Source organism: Notolepis coatsorum, assembly GCF_963971535.1.
Source record: "Notolepis coatsorum genome assembly, chromosome: 18".
NCBI lineage: Eukaryota > Metazoa > Chordata > Actinopteri > Aulopiformes > Paralepididae > Notolepis > Notolepis coatsorum.
This window is the reverse complement of record NC_140182.1, coordinates 37,689,205-37,711,889: the sequence shown is the minus strand read 5'-3', so window position 1 is coordinate 37,711,889 and position 22,685 is coordinate 37,689,205. Positions and strand designations below refer to the sequence as shown.

General features: G+C 42.2%; 1 protein-coding gene across 3 annotated transcripts; it reads left to right on the top strand.

The window, feature by feature from the left end:
- The first annotated feature begins 3,105 nt into the window (after window positions 1-3,105).
- Window positions 3,106-22,685, top strand: LOC311244925 (adenosine deaminase 2-A-like). 3 transcript variants are annotated; one of them, XM_084334623.1, is made up of 10 exons: window positions 3,106-3,222; window positions 7,392-7,751; window positions 8,913-9,135; window positions 15,491-15,704; window positions 18,149-18,276; window positions 18,994-19,084; window positions 19,535-19,643; window positions 20,259-20,416; window positions 20,746-20,948; window positions 21,250-22,685. In XM_084334623.1, the coding sequence occupies exons 2-10, from the start codon at window positions 7,445-7,447 to the stop codon at window positions 21,338-21,340; spliced, it is 1,524 nt and encodes a 507-aa protein (XP_084190749.1). In that variant the 5' UTR covers window positions 3,106-3,222; window positions 7,392-7,444; the 3' UTR covers window positions 21,341-22,685. The 3 variants fall into 3 exon arrangements, with proteins under 3 accessions (XP_084190749.1, XP_084190750.1, XP_084190751.1); XM_084334624.1 differs by having other exon boundaries at window positions 3,112-3,542; XM_084334625.1 differs by having other exon boundaries at window positions 3,112-3,574.

Here is a 22,685-nt window from a genome sequence, read left to right as displayed (position 1 = left end):
GCTACGCTCTGCCCACAATGTTGATATTGTCATCTTCCATATCAAATCCCAGTGTTGTGTGTGTGTGTGTTTTTTTTTTCTTTTGTATGTTTTGCATTCCACCCACACATGGTTGCCCCACTGAAGCTCCTTACTGGATGTTGTTTCTCCTGTATGTCTGTTAAGTGACATTAGATTCTGTTGGATGGCAACATCTCTGCATGCTTTGTTTTTCCAGTGCTTCCTCTTCCCATTTCAATATATTGAACGTGTTCTCAGGGTGTACAGTTTCTATATACGGGTATTTTAATGACTTATCTGAAGGAGGAGCAACACGAGGACAAATAGTACTGGAATTGTGACAAATTTATCCACCTCAAAACTTTTATGTGAAGAAAAACGATGATCTTTCTCTTGAGTCTTTTATTGTCGTGACTGGAGACCATGTTTGGCTTGATACGCTGCCGACCTATTGGACTGCTTTTTCTGTTTTTTGTAAGAAGAATTTCTTTAGGATTTGTGAATTCTTTTTTTTTTGGGTCAAAGTTGTTTGGATGTGGGATGGATATAAGTTGAATAATTTCTACATTCCTGTTTTGTAGACTTTGTCACAACAGTGTTTTCTTTTCTCCTGTATGTTTCTTTTTGAGAACGTATCATCTCATAACCGTGTGGATTGTGAGGAAGTTCTTTGATTTCTCCCCAACCGTTCATATTGAGGACTACATAAAAGAAAGAAGGGTCACTGTGTAGTGCATGAACGCACATCGGTGCCAAGTCTGGAAACTTTCGGTTCGGACGACGATTTGAGTTGAATGGGATCAGCCGTCAACTAGTTTATGACCGGTCATTTAAACAGGTTATTACCTCTGATGTCAGAATCATCTGCAATTTGTTGCATTGTTAATTAGCTAACGTTTGATATATTGGTTTATGTATATTAACTCGGATAGCTGGTATATTATGAATTTGAATACAAGCTTCAATAGAACTGCCACCAAAGTCTGACACCAAGCAGAGCATAGAACGCTGGTCTTCTGACGTGACGACCCTAACTTATTTTATAGTCTCCTTGGTTCATATCAACGTTGCCCCTGTGAGCACCGCCGGTGCAAAGTCTCTCGATGGCAGCAAATTAATCTACCTCATGACAGCCAGTCAGTGGCTAAACCACTAAAGTCCGTCCACCTCCTACCTTGCTCTGCCAGACTCCCGTACGTTCCAAGATTTTACCACCGACCGGTTACCACACATTTCTTTCAGAGTGGCCTTACTATACCTTACCATCTTGGGAAAAGCTTTCTGTTTATGTGTCACTTTGCTCTGCCAAACCACGGCACAGACTGACCTCGAAATAAAGTGTTTTCATGTGACTCCTCTCAAACTGTTTGTCAGAGAGTGACTGTTGGATCCTTTTGGAAGTGTAGTGAGTCCAGTTGTTCTTTGGTTCAAAGGTTTTTTTCCATCTCTTAAGGGGAGCATTAGTAAATGCGCATTATGTCTAGATGTCATCAGAACGGGACTCTCATCAGCTGTACAGATTGAGCATAATATGTCTAGATGTCATCAGAATGGGACTCCCATCAGCTGTACAGATTGAGCATTAGATGTCATCAGAACAGGACTCCCATCAGCTGTACAGATTGAGCATAATATGTCTAGATGTCATCAGAAAGGGACTCCCATCAGCTGTACAGATTGAGCATAATATGTCTAGATGTCATCAGAAAGGGACTTCCATCAGCTATACAGATGCATGCCCCTCTGCCCGCTGAGGTTTTAAGTTTTTATTTTTATTTTAACTAGACAACCTGTAGGCTTTACCTGTGGTTGTACAGTATAGGGTCTCTTAGGCAAGATAGAGTTTGGCAGCATTATAACGCCCTAGTAATAGTCAGCTAAGGCATTATAAGAAAACATATTCAAGGAGGGATAATGGCATAGGAGAATTCTAGAAGCTGTGAGACAATATTATACCGTTGTCCCACAATACTTGTACAACGATGTATTGCTGTTTTTGCTATTAAAAAAGAAAAGAAAAAAATAGGGAATGTTCTCATTATTTAGTGGGCCTATTAGACCGGGCCTTCTCAGAGGTAGTGTGTTCACTTAACGCTGTCCAGTGTATGAAGGACGGTGGTGTTTTGTTTTTGTTTTTTTAAATGTCTGAGGTTGTGATACTGTTAAAAGTGTACAGATGAGTTTTTTTTTTGTCTCTCGACCAGAAGATTAGAAGTCTGTACACAAGGCTCACTTCACTCTCTCTTTACTCTGCTGTCACCTGTCTGCACTAGTGAAAAACATCTAGATTTGATTAAATGTGAATCATATTTATTTGCTCTTTTACCAATTTTTGTACATTATTTTGGACTTGTTTTTAATATAAATGTGATGTCTGGTTATTTTTGTTTTGTTTTGAAGCAGTTGACTTTTACCTCAGTAGCGTGGTGGCATCGAAAAAATACCCTTTTTATGTTTACAAGTTCTTATCTGACTGACATAGATTATTTTGGAAATGGACCGAAGTATTTTCTATACTGTACATTTCTTAGAAATAAACAACTTTTTCTTGAAAATTAGTATGTTGTCTGCACTCTTTTTAGGGTGGTTTTATGCTTTGTTTAGACTGCAGGTAAATCTGATTCCTTTCTCAAATCAGATATTTTAACTGTCCACACTGTTTAATTTAGTTATTTATCTACCATGAGAACATATTTGAGAGGTGAAAGGCCTGATTAGGTTTAGGGTCTAATGACTTAATGGAAATATGACAACGGGTACATTTATAGCTCAGGGTTTGGCAGAAGATTACACCACCATAGGCCAGTTACAGTAATTCCTTTTATAAAGGGAGGCAATGGACGCTTTCATTGCCTTTGAGAGCCATGGCGAGGGTATAATTTAATATTCCAGATGATAAACTGGTGTCTAAACGGAAAAAGCTGAATGTAATGAAACGCAAACAGGCTAAACAAGCGGGACGCTGCAACACAATGGGCTTCTTTATTATGTCTCTACTCTATTGAAGCGCCAGTGTCCACTTCAATTACTTATATCTTGTTGACGCGTAGCATCCCCTGTCCGACTTGTGGACGTGTGTGACGTAGAGCACTGTTTGGGGAAGTAGATGGTGCAGGCAGGACAACTCGAGTTACAGCCTTCACACCGAAACAGGAGAACGCCAAACCTGTTTGGTTTTTAGCACGACAGAGCAGAAAAGCATCACCCAATTCATCGAGGCAGGTATGTTAAGAGTGAGAGAGGCTACTCGAGTCGACACCGTTCTAAACGGAGACAAAGACAACAGTCCAGCTGGAAAACACGTAGCTCAGCCAAGGCTCAGTTCGGGTTGCGAGTAACGTTGTTACGAGCTCACAGCAGCACGGTTTGTGTCGTTCGGTTTTAACGTGGCCGTCGACAGGAATAATGTATTTGGCAACAGTCAACACAGTCTTGAAATTTGTAGCAAACCGGAGGCTACCTCGTAATCTGTCTCTCAAGCGGTTTGTTTACAAAGCCGCACGTCGGCTGCAGCTGTCGGAGAGCGTTATTGCTGGTCGGAGGTGAGAGACTGCCCCCCTGTGCTTTAAATGAGGTACTTCTCTTGTGTGGGATAAAGGCTATTATTTTGACGGACCATTTTTTTTTCTTTACTTTATTTTTTTATTTCTTAACATTCACTGTTTTTATCTTGTAGATTGACACTTTCTCCTTTAGGCTATGTGTTTGCTATTCGTCTTTATCGTCTGTTGTATCCATTTTCAACATCGATATCATCAAAAGACCTAGAACCACACAGGCTACTGTTCTTTTTGAGAAACAGCCTAATCTCTCTAGAAGAACCCTTTAGACCCTTTACATGTTATTTTGCGCACAGCCAGGAATTAGCATGTTCAAAAATAATTATAATAATAATCTTTATTTGTATAGCACCTTTCATACAATAATTGCAGCCCAAAGTGCTTCACAGTAGTCCAATAGACATAAAATGAGCATAAAATAGACGGAATAAAAGCAATGCAGAGTAAGAAAAGGTAAAAGCAATGCAGGTAATACTATGGTTAATGAATTAACAGAATATCATTACACATGTGGACTAGATTAGCTGCTTCATACCCAAGCCTGATGTGGAATAATGAAATACCTGTCTGTTTCATTACATCTGTAGACTAGAGTGAGGAGTAATATAAAATATTGTATTTATAAAAAAGAACTTAAAAAATAACATAGGCCTACTGAACAAATATGAAAACAGGTGCTCAGTAAGTACCATTGACATAGGACAGGGTAAGCTGTTTTGTTTTTGATATTTGATGTTTCCTTCTGAAGTCAAATAGATGTTTAAAGGACAGGCATTATAAACTGTAGCTTCTTCAGCCTACACCTGTTTCAGACTATTATAAACTAGCTTCAGCCTACACCTGTTTCAGACTATTATAAACTAGCTTCAGCCTACACCTGTTTCAGACTATTATAAACTAGCTTCAGCCTACACCTGTTTCAGACTGCATTATAAACTAGCTTCAGCCTACACCTGTTTCAGACTGCATTATAAACTAGCTTCAGCCTACACCTGTTTCAGACTGCATTATAAACTAGCTTCAGCCTACACCTGTTTCAGACTATTATAAACTAGCTTCAGCCTACACCTGTTTCAGACTATTATAAACTAGCTTCAGCCTACACCTGTTTCAGACTGCATTATAAACTAGCTTCAGCCTACACCTGTTTCAGACTATTATAAACTAGCTTCAGCCTACACCTGTTTCAGACTATTATAAACTAGCTTCAGCCTACACCTGTTTCAGACTGCATTATAAACTAGCTTCAGCCTACACCTGTTTCAGACTGCATTATAAACTAGCTTCAGCCTACACCTGTTTCAGACTGCATTATAAACTAGCTTCAGCCTACACCTGTTTCAGACTGCATTATAAACTAGCTTCAGCCTACACCTGTTTCAGACTATTATAAACTAGCTTCAGCCTACACCTGTTTCAGACTGCATTATAAACTAGCTTCAGCCTACACCCGTTTCAGACTGCATTATAAACTAGCTTCAGCCTACACCTGTTTCAGACTGCATTATAAACTAGCTTCAGCCTACACCTGTTTCAGACTGCATTATAAACTAGCTTCAGCCTACACCTGTTTCAGACTGCATTATAAACTAGCTTCAGCCTACACCTGTTTCAGACTGCATTATAAACTAGCTTCAGCCTACACCTGTTTCAGACTGCATTATAAACTAGCTTCAGCCTACACCTGTTTCAGACTATTATAAACTAGCTTCAGCCTACACCTGTTTCAGACTATTATAAACTAGCTTCAGTTCAGCCTACACCTGTTTCAGACTGCATTATAAACTAGCTTCAGCCTACACCTGTTTCAGACTGCATTATAAACTAGCTTCAGCCTACACCTGTTTCAGACTGCATTATAAACTGTAGCTTCAGCCTACACCTGTTTCAGACTATTATAAACTAGCTTCAGCCTACACCTGTTTCAGACTATTATAAACTAGCTTCAGCCTACACCTGTTTCAGACTGCATTATAAACTAGCTTCAGCCTACACCTCTTTCAGACTGCATTATAAACTAGCTTCAGCCTACACCTGTTTCAGACTGCATTATAAACTAGCTTCAGCCTACACCTGTTTCAGACTGCATTATAAACTATCTTCAGCCTACACCTGTTTCAGACTGCATTATGAACTGTAGCTTCAGCCTACACCTGTTTCAGACTATTATAAACTAGCTTCAGCCTACACCTGTTTCAGACTATTATAAACTAGCTTCAGCCTACACCTGTTTCAGACTGCATTATAAACTAGCTTCAGCCTACACCTGTTTCAGACTGCATTATAAACTAGCTTCAGCCTACACCTGTTTCAGACTGCATTATAAACTAGCTTCAGCCTACACCTGTTTCAGACTGCATTATAAACTAGCTTCAGCCTACACCTGTTTCAGACTGCATTATAAACTATCTTCAGCCTACACCTGTTTCAGACTGCATTATGAACTGTAGCTTCAGCCTACACCTTAGCCCCTTTCGTGACTGTATTGCACGCCAACAAAGTTTGGCAGAGTGAATCCACAGTCCCTTGCTCCTCAATAGGAAACCACCCTAGATTTACTCTGAAGAACTGGTCCGACGCGAAACGTTCGTTATACAAGTATCGCAGAGAAATTTCAAAGGTACTCACAGTTGCACAAGGGTCTTGGACAGAGAATCGCAATGGTTTGAAAGCTCGGCGTTGCTAATAAACATTTAAAATAATTTACACCTACACCTGTTTCAGACTGCATTATAAACTGTAGCTTCAGACTACACCTGGTTCAGACTGCATTATAAACTAGCTTCAGCCTACACCTGGTTCAGACTGCATTATAAACTAGCTACAGCCTACACTCGTTTCATACTGCATTATAAACTAACTAGCTTCAGACTACACCTGTTTCAGACTGCATTATAAACTAACTAGCTTCAGACTACACCTGTTTCATACTGCATTATAAACTAACTAGCTTCAGACTACACCTGTTTCAGACTGCATTATAAACTAACTAGCTTCAGCCTACACCTGTTTCAGACTGCATTATAAACTAACTAGCTTCAGCCTACACCTGTTTCAGACTGCATTATAAACTAACTAGCTTCAGACTACACCTGTTTCAGACTGCATTATAAACTAACTAGCTTCAGCCTACACCTGTTTCAGACTGCATTATAAACTAACTAGCTTCAGACTACACCTGTTTCAGACTGCATTATAAACTGTAGCTTCAGACTACACCTGTTTCTCACTGCAGGAACAGTAAACTGCAGTAGTAATATACAATGTGCAGGTGATTAAACTGGATATAAAATATATAAATTAGTACTACTGAGTAAGAGTGCTAATCAGATGTGTGTACAGTGTTATAGTATTATTATGTGATACAGATACTATGGTAGTTAGTCATACTGGGCAGCGGTAGGTAAGGGATATGTACAAATATAGTATCACTATCTACAGATATATATAAGGATTATATGCAGGTATGTACATACAGATGTGTGGATACATATATATACAGTATGTACATCATTATTGTACATGCTATCATACAGAGTTATATGGGTTATATGCAGGTGTATAAATTGGTATATAGAAAGGATTATATTGTATTGTTTTCCATTGAGGTACTTGAGTATATACCTAATTTTTTTTATGTATATAGGTAGGTAAGGTATGTATGTATGTATGTATGTGTATATATGAATTTGTATATTTATACACATGACCTTCTGTTGTTATTATTGAATGCAAATCAAAATAAAATGGTGTCATGAAACTGCTGAAATTCAACTACGCATTTTTTTTGACCTCCCTCTCTGATCGTCTGGTCTGATGGTTGTTCCTCAGCGGAGCAGACGCCACACACACGACCACAGTGGAGCAGAAACACCACTGTAACCATGGCTGCCGAGCTCCAGCCTCGCCGTACGTCCGCATGGTGTCTGCTACTGCTGTGCTGTGCCTCCCTGAGCGCCGCCAGCCCAGACCCCAGGGTCAGGGAGGCTCTCATGAAGGAGGAGGCCTCCATGCAGACAGGGGGCGCTCTGTCGCTGTCCACGGCTGAGCTGACGCTGGACGCTCTGCTGCACAAGCTGAAGGTGCAGGAGATGGAGAAGGCAGCCTTCCCTCCTGCCCAGCACTTCTTCAAGGTCAGGCGGCTCATCCAGAGCAGCCCCATCTATAGCCTGCTGCGCAAAATGCCCAAAGGTACCTGCGCCGGTACACAGTGCTGCTGACCGTCTCATTTCTATTGAAGTATTGTCAACTCAGACTCTCCTTGAAGGGAGAATCCACCCTAAAACAGAACGTACATTGTGCTGTACCAATGATCTTGGACAGTTGCTGCAATATCTCCAAAGATAACAGACAACTGGCTCCCTGAGCTGAAGATCAGGAGCATCAAGACGTGATTCTTCTGCCATCAAGTGACATTTTGGAGTTGGTCCAGTGACAATGAATTAATGACCAATCTTGTGGGCTGATATAATCTTATTTTGAACTCTTACATCCAGAACATGTACCTATGTTGCAGTAAAGTCCCCATGGTTACTGTGCACATATGCCTTGTCTCTGTTAGCCAGGGTTTAGCCATGCTGTGGCCTTGTCTCCACTAGCCAGGGTTTAGCCATGCTGTGGCCTTGTCTCCATTAGCCAGGATTTAGCCATGCTGTGGCCTTGTCACCACTAGCCGTGGCCTTGTCTCCACTAGCCAGGGTTTAGCCATGCTGTGGCCATGTCTCCACTAGCCAGGGTTTAGCCGTGCTGTGGCCTTGTCTCCATTAGCCAGGATTTAGCCATGCCGTGGCCTTGTCTCCACTAGGGGGTTTAGCCATGCTATGGCCTTGTCACCACTAGCCGTGGCCTTGTCTCCACTAGCCAGGGTTTAGCCATACTGTGGCCTTGTCTCCACTAGCCAGGGTTTAGCCATGCTGTGGCCTTGTCTCCATTAGCCAGGATTTCGCCATGCCGTGGCCTTGTCTCCACTAGCCAGGGTTTAGCCATGCTGTGGCCTTATCACATGTCAGTTCTATTTCAGGGTGGATCTTCTCTTTAATGGTATATCTTCTGTCATTTTATTTGTACTTTATTTTACCTCAATTTACTGGGTGACCGTGACAGTTGCAGATGTGTGTAAACAACAATTAAAAGTAGTGAGGGGGATCAATTTGCCTTTTGCATCTCGTTCCAACTGCTGGGAGCAGCATGTTGGAAGGAGGATTGACCAAAGGAAGTGTTAAACCAAAGGAAGTGTTAACACGGGGGAACATCTAGCGAGATATGGTGAGCAGCTCTGGCGTTACAGGGAGTAGACGTTGGGCCTCATCACAGTTCTGTCCACACGTAACGTCCCCATCTGTCTGGTCTCAGGCGCAGCTCTCCATCTTCATGACTTCTCCGCGGTGGACGTGGAGTGGGTGGTGAGGAACGTGACCTACCGACCTCACTGCTACATGTGCCTCACTAGCGAGAGGTCCATGCGCTTCCTCTTCTCTCTGGGCACGCCAGAACCCGCACCACAGTGCTCCTCCCCTTGGACCCTGCTGGAGAGCCTCAGAGACAAGATGGGGAACACCACTTATCTGGACGACAGGTAGGGCTCCTGACTGTTGCTTCTGGACGTCAACAAGGAACTGGTTGTTTAGGGTTTTGCGTGAGTTGTTTCCTGGAAAAATCCTTAGATGCCAAGGATTTCAGAATCAATGGTGAGTGCAATGTGTGGATGAGTGAGCTAGTGTGGTGTAAGTGTTAGTGTTAATATGTCAAAGGATTCCCAGTTGAGTGTTGCTACAACCTTAGCCCCTTTCGTGACTTTCGGTTTGCAAGCCTGGGGCTTTTGTGACCGGAGTCACTTGCCCACACGCCCCGATTACCCAGTAGAGAAACGACCAAGCGTCATCAAGGGGCTCGCGGTGTGTCAAGAATACATCAGATCTGAATTTCAAAGATACCCAGCGTACAATATGGGTCTAACACAGCTTCACGATGGGGTCTGGAAGCTCAGAGTTGCCAATAAACAGTTTAAAACATTGTTGGGAAACACAAGTGCTACTCACAGCGAACTCTGGCAGCAAGATGGCGTCTTCTCCTTCTGCAACTTTCCTTGTCGCATGCCTGGTGCGTTTAGCAATCACTGCGCTCCCTATCGGTACCTGTTGGTCATTACCTATAGGCCATTACAGGGTAGAATCTGCTGAGCGCGTCTCCTGTGTATTGTTGTAATGACCAACAGGGACCGATAGGGAGTGCAGTGATCGCTGGACGCACCAGCCATTTTGCCAAGGTTCGCTCTGTGAGTACACGTTTTATGAAAATGATTTAAAATGTTTATCAGCAACTCCGAGCTTCCAGACCCCATCGTGAAGCTGTGTTAGACCCATATTGTACGCTGGGTATCTTTGAAATTCAGATCTGATGTATTCTTGACACACCGCGAGCCCCTTGATGACGCTTGGTCGTTTCTCTACTGGGTAATCGGGGCGTGTGGGCAAGTGACTCCGGTCACAAAAGCCCCAGGCTTGCAAACCGAAAGTCACGAAAGGGGCTACTACAACCTGAGCCTAGGAGTGGAGAAAGCAGACAAAGAGGGGGTTAGACAGGGAAACATATACTGTGAGTGTGCTCTGCACTGCACAGGTGAGAGTAATTGGGTTAACGACCTACCATGCTCGAGTCTAGTCAGTAGACTCCCCATTTGCAGGTAGAGTGGGGGTCGTCACAAGAGTGTGTGAATGAATGCATGATTGAATGCATGCATGAATGAATGAATCTTTGCTTAAAAAAATAAGTATCTTATTACAAGACATTTTGACAAATTAGCATTTGTCTTTATGAAACCATAGATCTTAAGAGGTGGTCATTGCACTTTACATCATCTCATTAATTTGCACAAGAACAGTAATGTGGAAAAAAGCTAATTATCAAGATTTGTGGATTAATTATCTTAAATCGGTCAACAACATCCCATGAGTCAACTAAGAACATCCTTATTTGGAGACCGTTTGTTTAGCAGAAATATCTAATGTCTTTACTAACACAGTTACCTCATTCCATCGTTCACTTATGTTCCCTGCCTCCTTTGTGCTGTGTGTAAAGGCACAACATATTCCAGTTAACGGTATCTTTTTTTAATGATTTGTTACGGCGTAGTCGTTCTATATGAATTGAAAATGGGGGACCCTGATGTAAACAAAACAAACGTCTTTCTCAGGTCTGCATCCCCTTAACAATTGTGTGTATTGAGCCGTACTGTATTGTACCCATTCTGCAATCTGTTAAATAAAGTATTCATTCATTCATTCAGTCAGTCAATACTTCCATGCGTATAAATTGAGGAAGCGAGCGAGTCCGCAGCCGCTCGTTCTGCCGCGCGCGGCAGCAGCAGAGCAGAGCGGTGGATAGGGGGGCGGGTCACGTGGGGGTCGCGGCCAATCAGAGGAACCCGGAAACCGAATTCCGTTGCGGAAAGGATACACGCCCCCTGGACCCCCCTAGAGGGGCAGAGGTTCACCCACCACCACCACAGTCTCACAAAATCCTGTGGGAAACACTGATGTGCTATAGGTTGTAGGGCTGTCCCCGACTAAGGATTTGGATAGTCGACTTTGATTGGCCGAAATTTGCAGATAGTCGACTCGACTACCCCCCCGAATGCAAAAAATATATATAATAATTATACTTTAAACATTTAAAATGTATCATTCCATTTGGGCTGTGGGGGGTGCTTAATGTCTGAAGGAGTCGACTGAAGACTTCTTGTCCTCTGCAAAAGCATGCAATTGGTCCACATCTTGATATTTGTCTAGTGTGTTCATTAGATGCGTGAAATCCTCTTTCAATGCCTCTGTGCCCATTGTCTTAGGCAGTTAGCCTTGCTGGTATGCGCGCCATTAGTGTTATCCACGCTTCTAGGCCTCTTTGCTTTTATTTATTTATTTGTTTATTTAGACGGGACAGAGCATATTACTGGACACTACAAATAAATGCAGTGTAAATACACCGGATTTAGCAAGGATGCTAATTTTCATCCGCAGTCCCCACACAAAGCATAAAAACGAAACATGCAGGCAGTGAAGGACATAACATGTTATGAGCCAAGGCATAAAAACATACATACAGAAAAAAATACAAGGTATAAAGGGCGCACTACAATACTATTTGACTACATGGTCACAGGTTTGGTTGTCGAGTAACCATTTTTTTTGATTGAATTTAAAAATGGAAATTATGTACAATCTCGTATGGTCAGTGGTAGATAATTCCAGATTAAACAGCCCTGGACTGAGAGGGTGTTTTTAGCAAAGGCGGTTTGCCAGAAGGGCACTTCGCAATCCCCTCTAGTGGTTGCTCTAGTGCTGATTCCTCTATCGGGCTTCCTTTCTATGAATTCCCTCAGAGGGGGCAGGCATAGACCATGTAGGGTCTTGTAAATAACAATAGCCTGTTTAAAAAAAAAAATAATGGCAAAACTAAAGAAATTGTACCTCTGAAGAATCTGACAGTGGTAATATGAGTGAGGTTTCTTATCCAATACTTTAAGTGCACTCTTGTATAGCTGTTCTATGAGTTTGAGGATCATCACACCTGTGCAAGACCAGTTTGTGAAGCAGTACTCAATGTGTGATAGAATCATACAGTGAAGATAGGATCTAGCAGCACTGACTGTCAGGAAGGAAAGAATGATAATAAATAATATATTTAATATATATATATTATATAAATATTTGTTTGCATTCGACTAAGTGGTATTTTGTGGTACTTTGGGGCACTTTGGGGTATTTTGTGGTACTTTGGGGTATTTTGGGGCACTTTGGGGTATTCTGTGGTACTTCAGGGTATTTTGTGGTACCATGGGGTATTTTTAGGGTACTTTGTGGTATTTTGGGGTATACTTTGGGGTACTTTGTGGTTCTTTGTGGTACTTTATGGTGATTAGTAGGACCCCAATAGAAAGACAAGTGTCAAAACAGATGTCAGGTAGCACAGATATTAAACCGATGTCATACAGACGTCTTCAGGTAGATATACAGATGTCTTCAGGTAGATATCATACAGATGTCTTCAGGTAGATATCATACAGATGTCTTCAGGTAGATATCATACAGATGTCTTCGGGTAGATATCATACAGATGTCTTCGGGTAGATATATACAGATGTCTTCGGGTAGATATCATACAGATGTCTTCGGGTAGATATCATACAGATGTCTTCGGGTAGATATCATACAGATGTCTTCGGGTAGATATCATACAGATGTCTTCAGGTAGATATCATACAGATGTCTTCAGGTAGATATCTTACAGATGTCTTCAGGTAGATATCATACAGATGTCTTCAGGTAGATATCATACAGATGTCTTCAGGTGGATATACAGATGTCTTCAGGTAGATATCATACAGATGTCTTCAGGTAGATATACAGATGTCTTCGGGTAGATATCATACAGATGTCTTCAGGTAGATATCATACAGATGTCTTCAGGTAGATATCATACAGATGTCTTCAGGTGGCCCATACAGTATATCCAGATAATGCTGCCCATGAACACAAACCACAGTAACTTCAATTGGTGAAACTGAGAAGAATCACTTCCAGTTCCTTAATCTCCCATCCAGCTGAAAGTCATGTAAAGGTAGATTGTGCATTATTAGTACTTATTACATGGCGTTTTCACATTCGCCGAAATGCTTGCTTGTGATTGGTCAATAGCGCTCGTCAGAGGTCTGATATTACTCGATAACAGACCTCTGCCGAACAATAATGACCGCTGTGCGCAGCTGGACCAATCAAGCCCACTACACACACTGTATCAGTGCTGCTCAGCATATGCACAGCTGCACTCAGTCATGCAATCAGACCACAGACCTGCCGGCTGCCGATAATAATAATCACTTTATTTGGGCTGACGGAGCCACAGAACAACTGCGTCTGCATTTGATCTCGTCTTGTCGATGAATTAGGTATATTGTTAGTAAGTTAGCCATGTAATAAGCAGGATAATGTATAGCCTATACTCGGTCATTGTCGCAAAAAATAATTGACCTTCACTGACGTTTAAAACACCTCGGCTGCGCCTCGGTGTTCTAAACTCTGTGTCGGTCAATTATTTTGCGACAATGACCTCGTAGCTATACATTATCCCTTACTTATTACATGGCGTTTTCACATTCGCCGAAATGCTTGCTTGTGATTGGTCAATAGCGCGCGTCAGAGGTCCGATATTACCCGATAACGGACCTCTGTGGAACAATAATGACCGCTGTGCGCAGCTGTTCGCAATCAAGCCCACTGACATCAGTGCAATCAGACACTGCCGGCTGCCGGGGAAGCTGCCGGCAATGACAGGGCGGAGCGACGAGCGGAGCCAGAACCAGTGTTGCGAGTCGATGTAAAATGAATTAGGTATATTGTTAGTAAGTTAGCCATGTGATAAGCGGGATAATGTATAGCTATACTCGATCATTGTCGCAAAATAATTGACCTTCACTGACGCTTAAAACACCTCGCCGAGGCGGCTCGGTATTTTAAACTCTGTCGGTCAATTATTTTGCGACAATGACCTCGTAGCTATACATTATCCCTTACATGTATTAGTACATTATATATACTTTGTTATGCCCCAGCCTATTGGGGAACCAGGACATAACATGGCTGAAGGTCACCTCCCATCCTGCTCCCCAAACCAGGTACAAATCATGACAGATAGTTGTAAGAAATTAAAGACATTGTTGCCTTTTTAACTAAACAAGAAAAAGTGTTATTAAAGATAACTACCCTAAACACTAGTCAGAAATGTGTAAAACGGCTGGTCTGCTGCTCTCTCTGGCTCTGTAGCTCCTGGGCTGTTGGGACAGGAGCCAGACAGCCAGTCAGGAGCCAATCAATCAGGATCCACCAGCTGAAAACCATCACTCTTTCATACACACAGGCTCAGGCTGAGAGAGAGAATATACTGTTGTGGAATATTTTAAATGGTCAGACTACTGCTTGGCCTTACTCCTAAAACCCACCTTACCCCTGCCCATTTTGACAACCTAGGATGGCTTAGAGTACAGAGACAACAGAGTACAGCTACTTGCAATGGGCCTGGTCTACACCACTAAGATACCACAACACCACAAATCATGTTCAACCCAGATACGGCTCAAACAAGGGACTAAACACGTTTAGCAATCAGCCACAGCCATAAAAGAATGTGAATCCCTACCCTCCTTCAAAACCGCTCTCAAAGAGCACCTACGGGTGGCTGCAATTAGAAACTGTCCCCTGTAAATGTCCAAACCCAACCCCCTCCAATGTACAGTTTTCCCCCACCCCACCTACCCAACCCCCCCCCCCACCTACCCAACCCCCCCCCCACCCCCCCCACCTACCCAACCCCCCCCCCCCCACCCCACGCACCTACGCAACCTCCTCCAATGTACAGTTTCTTCCACTTCAAATGTATATACTCTCTTCTTAGAAACTCTGTCTCTTAATCAGAGTTTCCAACGCCAGGGTCTATGTGACAGGCGTTGTACTCTTAAACACTACTGTATATTTGTAGATCTGGTATGTCATAAATGTCTGGATGTAACAGTACTGTCTATCTGTATGTCATGTATGTCAATTATGTTATGATGAATTGAAAATGGGGGACCCTGATGTAAACAAGACGAAAGTCTTTCTCTGGTCTGCATCCCCTTAACCCTTTCACTGCCACACTACACAAGGTTAACCGTTTACGATCACACTACCGACGGTTAACCTGCTGTTATGTGGCAGTGAAAGTGTTAACAATTGTGTGTATTGAACCGTACTGTATTGTACCCCTCTGCAATCTGTTAATAAAGTTTTCAATCAATCAATCAATCAATCAATCAATCAATCAATCAAGCACAGTTACAGCTGTTTGCCTTTGCAGGGCAGAGCGGTCACAGCTTATGTCTTTACCTTCACTCTGCCTAGCATCATGGCTAACCTGACGCTGGTGACTGTGGAGGACCCAGACGTGGCCTACCCCACCCAGGACGTGGTGTGGAACAGGTTTGAGCAGGCCTTCCTGGCGATCTGGGGGCTGGTCACACACACCCCTGTGTTCAGGGACTACTACTACGAGTGCCTCAGGCTGTTCTACGCGGACAACGTCATGTACCTGGAGCTGAGGGCTCTACTCCCAGAGGTAGAGCATGCAGACTTCTGTATGTAGGGGAGAGCGGGGTCAAATTAGCCCGTTTTTACATACTCGTCGTTACTGTAGCCTCATACGATAATTGCCTTAAGTAATTTTTCACAATTTTTGGAAAAGAAGAAAAAACTAATTTCCAGCAAATGTGTACGAGTTTTTAATTTATATTCTGAAAATAAGTTCCACAAGGTGTATCAACAAGTTTGCAAAAATACAAAAACACAACAACCATTGCGTAACAAAATAAGGTGACTTTTAAACAAAATATGTCGTGACTTAGGCATTTTCTCCTCGTACATACATGTCATACACTAAGGCAGTTGTTATACTTGCCTAAGTCATACGATCGCCATCTGTTTATGTAACGTTAAAATGCACAAGTCACACGAGTGAGTTAGGCAGATGGGGAATTTTTTACGTAACAAGTGTTTAGCTGAGGACATAGGCACTAAGCCAGGGCGATGCAGCAGTGTGAGGAGAGTACAGTTAGGCAGAAATCTCAATTTGGCAAAAAAAATTACTTGGGCAATTATCGGATGAGGCTAACGTACTGTAAAATGACCTTTTTAGGGAGAATGAGACAGAAGTCAAACAAATAAATCTACCCATATTTCAGGATGTGATTACTGTGACATGATAAGAATGCATCTGCATTAAAGGAGCATGAAAATATGACTTAGTTTAGAAAAAGAACTAAGTGGTCCTCTGGCTCAAATTGCCCCAGGCTAGGGATACGTTGATCCTAGCCAAAGTGTAAGTTGAGCAACACATCTGCAAACTGACTATTTCAAGTTAAAATCTGGACATAATAAAATATTCTATTCCTTTATCAAATACAATTGAACAGCACAATCTCCTTTCTTTTCAAAACAGTCTTATTGACAGATTTGATGGAATCAGTCATCCAGCTGTTCAAGTCATATTTTAAGATCCTCTTGTCCTCGCTGTATCCTAGGTTAAACCACTGGCTCAACTTACCCCACTCTCCCCTACAGTTAACATGAGTGACAGTGTGCATGTGTGAGCGTGTGTGTAATTTTCAACCAGTTCAGGCTTACATCAATGACAACGCAAGACACATCAAAAGGTTATGGTTTTATTGGAATGGAATCGAGAGAGACAGGAGAGAATAGACGCACTCATAGTGCGCTCACTGGACCGCTCCTGGAGAGGCTAAGCAACACAGGCGAGAAGTGCAAACACATGCCGTTAGGCAGCTGGCGCTAGCTTTGCCCCGCGGATGTGAGAGTGGAGAAAGCTGGAGTAGGGGAGAATGCAACACATGCCACGAGGCAGCTGGCCCCTAGTCGACTCTAGAGTGGCCTGCAGACGTGAGAGTGTGTGTTCGGTGGAAGCATGCTCTGTGGGGGGCGAAGAGCTGGAGGAGGTGCAGATCTCTAGGGCTGTACCGAATAGTTCGAAGCTTTTTCTATGTGTCTATTCATTCTGTTTAAACCAATGGGGTTTTTCTTCACAGTTGCAGATACAGATTAGGCTACACTAATATTATACTATTAGTATATGACTCGTCATAAAGATTTTAATAAAACATTTATCATAAATGATGTAGCCTATCTGCATCCGCTCGGCGCTCCATCAAGACGTCACCATCACTTTCGTACCAACTGTGCCCTTATTGGATTATTTATGTTGACGAAACTGATGAGTTATATTCATTAAAGAAAGTTGATTTAATTAAAAAACACTCATTTAATCAGATTAATCACTTTATTCAAATTGAGGATTAAAAAAAAAGAAATGTATAAAATATGTATAAGGTATAAAATTACGTCATAAAATATGATGACAGACATTCTAAGCTTCATTGGAAAACTTCAATAGAAGCTTTGAATGTAAAAAAAAGAAAAGAAAAGAAAAAGACATTCGGTACAGCCCTACAGATCTCCCTCTCTCGGAGGGAAGCAGAAATGAACCGATCTGGCTGGGATGGGGGACCTCTGACCTCTGACCTCTGGCTGTTCTACATTTTACATTTAGTCATTTAGCTGACGCTTTTATCCAAAGCGACTTACAAGAGAGTCGCTAGAAAGTTCTAGAGAGTAGAAACAGACGAGTCTTGCAGGAATGCAAGTGCAGGAATGCAAGTGCTGTGAAAGACTGGAAGCTAGTTATGTGTAGGAGGCTGGCTTCTCAAAGAGCATGCAGAATAGAGAGTGACTGGCACGTAAATGGTTGGTCGTAGGGAGTGGCGAGTGAAGTGATGGGATCAGGGTTGACACGTGGTGGGAAGGGAGAGCAGCATATGTAGCGTGTGAGAGAGGAGATGTGGGGATGGGCCTTAGGATGCGGATGAGGACTAGTGTCATTGGTGTAAGACTTCCTCCTGAAATTCCATAACGAATGTCCAATTGTGTTATTATTACATGATGATGTCTGTCATATTGTGATCAATATTGTATCATGACTATTGCATTCAGACCTATGATCTAGATGGCACAACACACGACGGAGTCAGCGCTCTGAGATCCTACCAAGAGGTTACTAGACGGTTTGTGGCTGAGCACCCAGACTTCTATGGGGCAAGGATCATCTATAGTGTTCACAGGTGACTGCAGTGTTACACCATTATATTACAACCATCAAGTCTCGTTCAGGTATACATATATTTATTTTTGGAATGTTTTCTCAGAATTCCATCTTAGAATTTTTCCACTCGATAGCTTTCAACGGCCAGTGTGACATCATCATTAGAATACAACCTAAAGATAATATTCAAGGGTCATGTTCATCTACATGTGTGTCATGGTTTGCGTGCCACGGTCTCGACACGGCATGTGTATATTTTGTGCTTTGATTGTTCACTCAGAAACTGTACTGACATTATAAGATATAGGCGACTGTAGATATTGGATGATAGTACTGCAACGGTACTTAAAGGAACACACAAACATGATGGTAACTGTGCTTACTGTCTTCTCCAGAGTCAAACAAGAAGATAGATACCAATTGTGCATTCAGTAGAAAGCTATCCGGCTGCTAGCTTAGCTTAGCACAAATGAATGGAAGCGGATACGGACCAGCTAGCCTATATCTGTCGGCCAAAAACCCCTTTCCCGGAGTTTTAAGCTAGGCTAGTGGTCCGTATCCATTTCCATGAATTTGTGGTAAACTAGGCTAGCTTGCAGCCGGATAGCTTTCTACTGAACTGAGGAAATTGTTTATCTATCTTCTTGTCTGACTCTGGAGAAGACAATAAGCACCATGTTGGCATGTTCCTTTAAGCCAAAGAGTTCATACCATGCTGATGATGTTTGTGTATCAGGGGGCTGAATGCATCCATGGTGACGGAGGCTGTCGAGCAGACAATGAAGATGCAGAGAGACTTCCCAGAGATCTTGGCTGGATTTGATCTGGTGAGAGGCAGCAGCTGTAGCAGTAGTTATAGTAGAAACAAGAATGAATGTAGAAGTCACAGGGAACGATAGATTAAGGTTTATTGGGGAAAACATACCAAGATAAGATACGGTAAGATATTCCTTTATTGATCCCCTTGGGGAAATTAAAGGTGCTATAGATCAAATGTGTATGTAGAATAATAATTTATATATAAAAAAATATATAATAATAATACATCCATAGAGCTTTTAGAAAGGGGCAGAATAAAAAGATTGCTTTCCCCCCTAAAACATTATTGATGAATGAATTTATAATTAAAAATAATGTTGCGGGTCCAAAAGGAATGTTTACATGTATCCCCTCCCTACTTCCCATTTCCCCACGTGGAATGCACCTGATTGGATACTCATTCTCTCATTACAAGAAAACAGAAGTGAAAAAAACGAAAACATTGTGGTTCTGTGTAGGTGGGTCGTGAGGACAGTGGCAGACCCCTGTGGGACTTCAGAGAAGCATTGTCTCTGCCAAGAGAGAGAGGTGTCACTCTCCCTTACTTCTTCCACGCTGGAGAGACCGGTGAGTTCAACAATCAAAAGTATTTCATACAAAGTAATGTCCAAAAATCCAAACTATGCCTTTAAGATACCCATATTTTACACTGACCCCCACCGACATACAATTACAAAAAAGAAAAGTAGCCTACTTCTTTATAAATATTGGTTTTTTTTTGGCTTGCACAAGGGGAGAGCACTAAAAGGATTCATATGGAAAAAAACGTTCCCTAATGGTTGTCGCAAGTTCCTTTTTTTTCCTGAGGAAAAACTCCCTGGGTTGACTCATCATCTCAAGGTGTTTCGTATTCTGGTGTCGCTTCAGAGTTTCACAATACTTACATTTCTCACAGAAAATGACACATTCAGTTCTAATTTTGTCCATTGCCTCTATGAAGCCAAACTCAATAGAACGGTCTTGGTATTAATTCCTCTTTTTCTTTTTGAGAGAGTCATCATTCTCTTCTCCCTGATGCTTGGTCTATTTTTACATCAGGTCTTAGTTTTTAGTTTAGCCGGCTTGTTCTGCTAGCTTAGCTCTGTGAATACTGCTGGTGTTTGACACTAATTACTAAACTATTACTATATTACTAATAAACACTGTACATGTATTCATACTATATATTTCCTCTGCGTGTAGATGGACAGGGCACAGACGTGGACCAGAATATGTTGGATGCTCTGCTGTTCAACACCTCCCGTATAGGCCATGGTTACGCTCTACTGCGCCACCCAGTGGCCAAGCAACTGTCCAGGAAGAGGGACGTACCCGTGGAGGTGTGTCCCATCTCCAACCAGGTACACTGTTGGCGTTTGAACCGCATGCTAAAAATCTTTATAGGTTTGTTTCAGTTCAATCATATCTGTGCCCAAAGATAGTGTAATTGTTAAGACTCCCCAACCCGCCTGTGGCACTTCTGGTACCTCTGCTGGCCTAGGATCCCACCAGAACCTTCTCTCCCATGCCTCCCCTGCTCTGTCTCCCTCTCAGCTGTTCTACTGTCTCAATAAATAACCTTCTCTCCTGTGTCTCCTACTTGCTCTCCCTTGTAGCCTACGGTCTCAATAAAGAAGTGTGAAATTAATAAACGGGGGTTATTAATATTGGAGCTCTTGCACATCCCCAGGTCCTGAAGCTGGTCTCGGATCTGCGGAACCACCCTGCTGCTGTGCTGATGGCAGAAGGTCACCCACTTGTGATCAGTTCTGATGACCCGGCCATGTTCGGGTCCTCTGGCCTCTCCTATGATTTCTACGAGGCGTTTGTGGGCTTTGGAGGACTCAGCTCCAATATAGGCACGCTCAAACAGCTGGCCATGAACTCTATAAGGTGAGGCTATTGACTATTGGAAGATGCAACAACTAAAATTGTTCAATCATTCAAAATGAGGAGTGAGTAGACTCGACCACGTACGGTTACGTTGAATAAGTGCTTAATATACCGGGCTCGTCTAGTCTACACAGTTCTCATTTCAAATTATCAGAAATCTTAGTACATCTTTAACTGGGAGATTGTTTTAATTAGTGTACTTTCTAGTTAGTGTATGTTCTAGTTGGTGTATGCATGCATGCTTGTGTCTGAGCGTTCCTGCCTATCGGTGTCGTCTGATACGTCTTCCTCTGTGTTCCAGATATAGCTCCTTGTCTCCAGAGCAACAAGCGAACGCCCTGGCTCTGTGGCGTGGAAGATGGGAGAAGTTTGTCCTTGAAAACTCCCCTTAATTAAAGAGAGCAGCAACGTTTGATTACCAGTTCTCTGTAGTGCAACCAAGCTGATTGATACCACGCCTTCCCTGTTTCCTTTGACAAGGGAGAAACAAGACACGCAGCGTACTGCAAAGACGGCTTTTGATGAGACGTTAAAGGGTGATGATGACACCCCCCAGCACTGTTACCTATTTACCAATGATGTAGCTCCGGATAGCTAGCCACAAACCTAATGTATGGGTTGTGCCAAGGACTCTGCCGATTGACAACATCATTGGTAAATTGGAAATGGGGCTGGGGGTCCTGAACTGAATCCTGATTGAAGCGCTGTAATATCGCCCTCCAGTGGAGTGGTTGTGTACAACAGTAGCAGAACACCGGTGTCTGAGCCAAGTCCCTTTGAAATAGAGGGACGCTGCCGCAAGAACTTATATGATTAATAATCATCATGGAGAAATAGATTCATAACCATTTGATTGTGTTTTATTTTTATTTATTTGTATTGTATTTGCACTTTCATCAATAATTCAGGTTAATCTGTAACAGTGCCAAACAACATTGTTCCAATGGATTAAGTGAAAATCAGGAAGTGGACCCAGGAACAGTCAAAGTTGAAGGGGTTTTGCACTAGACAAAATCAAATTATAATAATGTTAGCTTTAAATGCAAACTATTTGTCATTTAAAATGACCAGGGTTGTATTTTGTGCTGTGAATTCAAATGGGTTAAAGATACTGTGGTGTGGGGATGGCTGGTTTGAGCAGCCACACCTGCCCTGGGTCAAGCTGATCAGACCTGGGATCAGCTGTGGCTGCGCACCTGTTGCACATTGATAGCTTTACCCGTCATGATGATGTTCCAGCTGCTCTGGCTTGTACCATCTTGCCACCTCTTCAATAAACCAGTTTGTATTCACCATCAGTTCTGCCTGTGTCTCTGTGTGGAAGAGCCTTGTAAAGACACGTTGGTGGTTTTAACAGGCACACATGCTACAAATACTCAAATTAACTATATCTGAACATTTAGATATATATTTAGGCACAAAATACAAGCCGTCATTTTAAAACGACAGCCTGCTAGATGAGTTATGGCTACAACCACTTTGGGGTTCAAATGGTTTGTATTTCAAGCTAACATTTTAAAAATATTTCCTGAAAATATGGCTACAGCAAATCCCCTGTTCCAATATTCAATTGACAAGTCGTTTTCATTTTCAACATGATCATTATTTCCTAAATCATTGTGGAAAATGTGACTCAATATTTGCTTTTATGATAAATGTAAACAAAATTGTATATCATGATATTTTGTTGTTGTTCTTAGCTCTATTTATAATTTTTTTTAATAAAAAATCACATGT